This window comes from Chrysochloris asiatica, unplaced genomic scaffold, assembly GCF_000296735.1.
Source record: "Chrysochloris asiatica unplaced genomic scaffold, ChrAsi1.0 scaffold00013, whole genome shotgun sequence".
NCBI lineage: Eukaryota > Metazoa > Chordata > Mammalia > Afrosoricida > Chrysochloridae > Chrysochloris > Chrysochloris asiatica.
This window is the reverse complement of record NW_006408531.1, coordinates 1,318,614-1,326,287: the sequence shown is the minus strand read 5'-3', so window position 1 is coordinate 1,326,287 and position 7,674 is coordinate 1,318,614. Positions and strand designations below refer to the sequence as shown.

Sequence of the window (7,674 nt, the reverse complement as noted above, 5' to 3'; positions counted from 1 at the left end):
GTGTATATATATATTGTATGTGTATATTTATATGTGTATATATATATTGTATATGTATATTTATATGTGTATGTATATATATATTTTAAAGACCAACCATTAGCCATCAATTCTGACTCATGGCACACTCATGTGTGTAGAGTAGACCTCTATAGCCCATGAGATTTTCATGGCTGTGACCTTTCAGGTACAAATCATTAGTCCAGTTCTTGAGGTACCACTGCATGGATTTGAACAGCCAACCATATGGTTAGCAGTTGACTACTTAGCTGTTTGTGCTACCCAGAAATTCCTATTCTCCTACCTCAAAAAGAAGAAGACAAATAATCCATTTAAGAATAGGCCAAGGACATGAACAGACACTTGACCAATGAAGATATCCAGGCAGCCAGTAAAACATGAAGAAATGCTCACTATCATTAGCCAGTTGTTGTTAAGTGCCGTGGAGTCAGTTCCAACTCATAGCAACCTTGTATAGGGTTTCTAAGGAGTGATTGGTGAATTTGAACCACTGACTTGTGGTTCAAACCAATCATGTAGTGGAGCGCACTATCCTGCAGCATCACACCAGGATTCCTTCATTAGTCCATTGTTGTTGTTGTTAGTGCCGTCAAGTCGGTTCCAACCCATAGTGACCTCGTATAGGGCTTACGGGAGCAGAAAGCCTCATCTTTCTCCTGCGGAGCAGCTGGTAGTTTTGAACTGCTGACCTTAAGGTTCGCAGCCCAATTCGTAACCACTACTCTACCAGAGCTCCTTAGCTCATAGAGAGAAGAAAATCAGAACAACAGTAAGATAATCATCTTACCTCAGCATTAATACCAAAGTTTAAAAAATAAAACCTAGAAAACAACAAATGCTGGCAAAGATGTGCAGAGTATGGGACCCTCCGATGCTGTTGGTGGGACTGTAAAGTGGTGCAACTGCTTTGGAAAACGATATGGCACTTTTTCAGAAGGTTGGAAATAGAAACACCACATTACCCAGCAATCTCTCTACTTGGTTAATATCCTCAAGACATAATTAGAACTGTGACATTAATAGATAACATGCACGCCCAAGTTCAGTGCAGCATTGTTCACCATGACAAAAAGATGGACAGTCTAGATGCACATTCAACTTTGGTACATACACACACAGTGGAATATTATGCAGCATTGAAAACTGACGATGAATCTGCAAAACGTCGCATAAGGTGGAGGAACTTGGAGGACATTATGCTGCATAAAATTAGTTCTGTTACCAAGGGACAGATATTATATGAAACCTCTCCTGTAAAATTAGCCAAGAAAAGGTTTTCATGCCGTGATAAACAATCTCTGATGGTTTAGGGAGGGAGGGAAAGGAGACTTATTTACTTACCAGAATGTAGATATGTGTTAAATTGGATGACATGAGGAAAAAAAGGGAAATTCCATTTTTTGTTTCAGCTTTTTTTTTTTTTCCCCCCTTTATATACTTGTAGGGAAACAATGTAGGTTTATTTTCTAATTAGGACAAACCATTGGGAACTTTCCCACAAATGAAGAAAGGAAAGGAAAGAAGGGGGAAACAAAAGAGAAAAAACAAAGATCTGGAAATGGTAGTGCACCATGTGTAGTTGGTATGACTGGATTGTACATGTAAAAATGTTGAAATGGCAAATGTTTTTCTAATTCATGGCAGCCACATCTATGACAGAGTAGAACTGCTCCATCGGGTTTTCTTGAATGTACTCTTTAAGGCAAGAGATTGCCAGACCTTTTCTTCCTTGGTGCTATTGAGTGATATTGAACCACTAACCTGTAGGTTAGAAGTTGAACACAAACTGCCCAGAGATGTATTCATGTATTAGTATTTCTAAAATTTTCATGTGTATAGGAATCACCTGGGAAATTTCTTAAGGTGAAGATTGATTCAGTAAATCTGGGAAAGAGCCCACGAATTCTGCATTTGTATTATGTTTGGGACCACACGGTGAATAGCAAGTCTCAGGTGGAAGACCATCATTACTTTCTCCATGGTATTGGAAATAAAGCGTAGAATGGCTTTGCTGGAGCTTAGATGTGCTTGCCTGGGAATTGGAGTCAGGAACCAGTGAGGAGGGGCCAGCTGTTGTCTAGTCTGAGAGTCAGAGCTTCACGTTCTAGTCCTATTACTTTGTATGAGATTTCAGAATTTCCAGGGCATGTTGCTTATCCCATTTCAAATGCAAATTTTAAATATCTTTCAAAGCAAATGATAAGTTCTTTGAGACATCTGTGGCCTATGTATATAAACAGTGATTGTGTTCAGTTTGTAGTGAGGTGCCCCACTTTCTGATGCATTAGATAGGTTTTTGGGTTTGTTTGTTTGTTTTTTAAAAAAGGTAATTTCTCTTGAATCTGATTGTATGAATATTGTAATATCATTCTCTCTTGGGTACTGTGCCATTTCACTTCGCTAACTAAACAGTTTTGTATGAACTGAATGTCATCCCACAAGTCTTTTAAGTGCTATTAAATGTTATTACTCTCTTCTGACCTAGATAAGGGGCAGTAAACGATTTTTAAATAAAAGACCACTTGGCCCATCGAAATTCTGAGTTGCTCACCTCACATACTCACATCACACATAGTAGAGAACTTAATTAAAGCATTCCTTTACTCCATCTGTTTTACCCTCATCTTATTCCCAAAAGATTTACGTGAATTCATTTGGAATTTACAGAACAACTCAAGAAAATGACAAAACTTGATTTTTTATGAAGAATAAGTATAATGATAAAAATCATTTCAATGAATGTTTGGAAAACATACTGATTGACAGAGGGAAGCTGAGACGATGACGAGAGAGAGACAGGTTCCTGGATGGGGAAATTCAGACTGATGTGAAGGAGAAAGGGGCAGCTGTACACTGGTGAATTTGAAGAGGAGGGAGGATCCAGAGTTTGTGAGGCGGAGATGTTATCTAGAGTTGCACGCTTCCTCTCTCTGTTCTTTGGAGAATTAGGAAATTCAAAAGTTTAACAACTTCTCAGCATTTCTGCGGACAGAGGATCTGCTATAAATGAGAGTCTACATCTGCTGAACAAAAATGTAATTATTTTGAGCCTGCCTTGATCAGAGCTCTGGTAGCGTAGTGGTTATGAATTAGGCTGCTAACTTCAAGGTGGACAGTTTGAAACTACCAGCTGTTCTGTGGGAGAAAGATGAGGCTTTCTGTTCCCATGAAGATTTGCAGCCTCGGAAACTCTGTGCAGGGTCACTATGAGTTGGAACCAACTCCGTGGTACTTAACAACAACAACCTTGATCTGGTTCACTTCAAGCCTAGGGCTTGTGAGGCCAGGACCAAAAAACCTGTTGCTCCCAAGTGGATTCCAACTCATAGCAACCCTAATACCCAGAATAGTGCTGCCCCACAAGTGTAGTGGTTATGAATCGGGCTGCTTATCCCAAGGTCAGCTGTTCCACTGGAGAAAAGTGAGGGTTCTGCTCCTGTAAAAATTTACAGCCTCGGAAACCCTTTGCAGGGTCATTGTCAATCGGAGCCGACTCACTACCACCACCAATCCTTACAAAGGCCCACTGCCATCTCTTTCTCCTGCAGAAAGGCTCGTCGAGCCCCCTGCCTTTTGGTTAACAGTTGAACACTTAACCCACAGCACCACAAGGCCATGACAGCTTCACTGTATAGCACTTGTTTTTGCAATCAGTAAAGCAAAACTTTCCACCCCTATTTCCCCAATATAATTGCTCAGATCAAATTTATTGATGTTTCAGGTATTATTAAGTTGTAAATGGGCATCAGGTTTCTGAATGATTCATGGTGGATATAATTTTGCATGTGTTTTTAAAAATTTGAAGGGAAAAAAGTTCTACTTGGAAGTTTCTATTTGAGTATTTTATAAGCTTTCTTTCTTTCTTTTTGTTCCCCTCAGCCATCAAACACAAACAACCTGTTGGGATCACCCAAAAATGACTGAACTTTTTCAGTCCCTTGGTGAGTATTTTTTTAAACTTAATAAAATAAATGAAATTTTATTTTAAAGTTATAAAATAACCTGCTAAAAACTGTATCATCTTTAAATAGAAGCAACTCACCAACTTTTCTTAAGTTGCATGTTTTGTTTAAGATCATGTAATTGGCATTTAAAGGCAGTTTTACTTCTAAGAAAATGGTTTTTGAGATAATATGAGCCAAAGAGAATTCATTTAAAAGGAGGAATGCAATTATAAGTCTTGCTTCTCTCTTATGGTACAGCTTCAATTTCAGTTTACCTTAAAAAAAAAAAAATAAAAAATATTTACAGCGCAACATCATCCCATCCATTGATCCACTGCTTTCAGTTTACTTTTACTTCACTTTTTATTTAGTAAACCTTATCAAATTATCTATTTGGTACTAGTCATTACTAACTTAATTCATTTCAGTATAAGAATGCAGAAAAACTATTTTAAATGAGAATTATGATCTTGTTTAATTTTGAATAGCTAGGGTCTTCGTGTGATTGGTTCCTGAGAGTCTTCAAAAGTTTCGTCTTTGGGTAGTTCAGGGGCAACTAGAGATGGGGAGCAGCACCCTAAGGTTTATCACTCCCACTGTACGGGTACTACTTTGTATCCCTTTAAATATCCAGCTTCCTTTGGGTGGATGAGGGAGATTGCAAGGGCTAAGCAACGAAAAGAAAGGCCACAATGGTTTGCTTAATTTGTAAAACATGAAAGCAAATTTTATTGATTTCGAAATTTTCTTGTAACTATAATAATCCCTGAGATTCTCTTATTAGGGGGCAGAGAAAAAAATCGCAATATCCTTTCTTTTCAAAGCTATGAATCTTGGTTATAGAATCATTTTATTCAAATCTATTAAGGGGAGAAGAGACAAATAGATCAGGATAGGAGGAATATAACCATAAGACTAGCTTCAGGAGTAGTAAGACAAGAAACTGGTTGTTCCTGGGGAAATTCCCTTGGAGGAAAATCAGCCTTCAGTGTGATATATTCACTAAATGAACTTATTTACTCTGTTTTCCTCATCTCTCTTTCTTATTTGAAAATGCATTTTTTAAAAAATCTTCTCTATAGCTATGCCTTATAATGTACCTCAACATTAAAATTGTTTTAGTAAATAAAGGAAGAGAATTTAAAAGAAGACTTTTAATACTGGCAAACATACAAGGTGCCTTCAAAAGTTGTACAAAATTTCCATTAGTTTTCAATTCCATCTCCCCTGAATTATTTGAAGCCCCTTGCAGTATTTTCCATCGTCTGAAATATGTAGATACATTCTTGGCATTTAATATAAGTTAAATAATAAATATGCTTTCTAATTGTTCTCTTTTACTTTTCAGCTGATCTGAATAATGTACGTTTCTCTGCGTACCGTACGGCCATCAAAATCCGAAGACTACAAAAAGCACTATGTTGTAAGTTATCCTACCAAATGTATCATTCCCCACTTGAGATTGCCTTTTAAAAACAAAAATCAAAGATTCATGAAGATAAAATGTCATGATTTTCCTTATTCAAGGATTGGCCATGCTTCTCTCCTTTCGTAGATACTTTTATTTTGCCTCATTGTCATGCCGTAGTTAAATGTATGAACATATGCCATTCTCTGTTGTAGAACAAAATTAATAGAAACGGGTAATAAAATAAACTATTTTCAAAAACCATGCTGCCACCTAATTTAGAACTAAATCAAAGAAACTCAGTGGTTGTTCTCTGCTTTTTTAGTACTTTGCATCCATCCATTTGGAGGAGTTCTGGTATGATGCTGTAGGACAAGCACTGGACCACAAAGGTGTTTTGGACCTCAAAGTCGGCAGTTCAAACTCACCATCCGCTCTTTGGGAGCCCTGTACATGGTTGCAATGAATCGGAACCCACTCAATAGCATTAACAAAAACAACAAGACCCATTTGGAAGTGTAGGATTCCAAACAGTTGGACTCAATACAATCATATAATAAAGAACCACTAAAAATTGCATTCTTGATCCAGCTTGAACTGGCACCTAAAAAATTAGGCAAAGGATTCAGTATTTCATTAAATAGCTCTTGAGACAGTTAATATTATCAGTATGAACTTTTATAGCGGAGAGCATTTGCGCGTCATTCTAGGACAATCATTTTATCAAAAGCTAGAAGTTACCCCTAAGATGCCAACAGTTAAATAGTAATGTAATTGTTTGTAATACAGATTTAAGCTCTTGGATCTACTTGTGGTTGTAGTTGTAATGATTGAATCAGATAGTTAAGCCGGAAGGTGACTTTTGCCTACATTTTTAAAAATAAGAGTCATTTGAATAATTCCAACCTGTATTCTTGCTTGCTACCTTTTCTTTTGAAACTTTTTATTGTGAACGGAGTGAAGATTTACAGAGTAGATCATCAATTTTACATTAAACAAATCATCCACTTTGTATCACCGCAGTGATTGTAATCCCCTGCATGCAACAACAGTGATCCCATTCCCTCCCTGTGGTTCTGAGTTCCATTTCACCCTCCTTCCCAGCCCTTGTAATGTTTTGTTGGGAATTGTGTGATAGTTTACATCAGAGAACATTAGTTTTACGTTTATCCTATCATATATTACTTCATTGCTATGGTTACAATCCCCTCCATGCATCATCAACCAACAGAAGGGTATACCCTGCAAGTCTGCCCCCCAGTTGTCAGCACACAGCTTCTCTTCCTCTCTGGGTCTAAAAATGTTACCCTCTTGATCTTGAGTGGTTGACCATCCCATGGAGAGTTTGCCTTACTAGTGTTGTTGTTTCCCCTCTATAACGCTTGGCTGAAAATTGGGCCATGAGGGTGAATTCCATTTTAGACGTGAAGGTTGGTCAAAAACCACGGTCTCAGGTTCCTCCAGTCTCTTTCTGACCAGTAAGTTCAGTCAATTCTTAGAATTTTGAATTTTCCACATTTTCTCCAACTCTATCCAGGACCTTTTCTTGACAGTTCTGAGAGGTCTAGACAGTTGAGGAAAGCTTTGAAAATTACCCTGAGAAAAATGTGAGGGTTGAAAAATCTCCCTAGAGGTGAGTAAAAGTTACAGTACATTCTATGCTGGCTACATGTTGTTAAGTGCCATCGAGTCGGTTCCAACTCATAGCAGTCCTGCATAGGGTTCCCCAGGAGCAGCTGGTGAGCTTGAACCTGTTTTCTTGGGGTTTAAACTGACCTTTTAGTCCAGCGCATTAGCCCACAGTGCCACACCAAGACTACACAGTGAAATTCAAGGGAAGAGAAATGTAGAGTAAGAGAAAACAGCAATCAAAAGCTTTAAAACAAACAAACAAAAAAACAAACAAACTATGTGAAAGTTTATAGAACTGAAAAACATCTCCAGATTTCCAGTGATAGAAGAAAGAATTGCTGAAGTTAACAACTGCACAATGAGCAGAGACCCAAGCAGCAGGTGTAGGAGTAGCATAGAAATCAACTTGACTACATCTGTGGCAAGAGACGATGGAGAAGCTCCATATCATCAGTGAAGACAAGGCCAGGGGCAGATTGTGGAATAGACTATCAATTGCTCATATGCAAATTCAAACTGAAGCTGAAAAAAATGAAAACAAGTTCACGAGAGCCAAAATATGACCAAGAATGTATCCCACCTGAATTTAGAGATCATCTGAAGAACAGATTTGATACATTAAACACTAAAGACCAAAGACCAGAAGAGTTGTGGGATGACATCAAGAAC

At 37.9% G+C, this 7,674-nt stretch overlaps 1 protein-coding gene across 1 annotated transcript in view; it reads left to right on the top strand.

Annotated features, from left to right (window-relative positions):
* Positions 1-7,674, top strand: part of UTRN (utrophin) — a 574,637-nt gene that overhangs the window by 473,027 nt on the left and 93,936 nt on the right. The window contains 2 exon segments of the mRNA XM_006834702.1: positions 3,901-3,962; positions 5,314-5,388. Coding sequence (XP_006834765.1) covers positions 3,901-3,962; positions 5,314-5,388 — 137 coding nt within the window.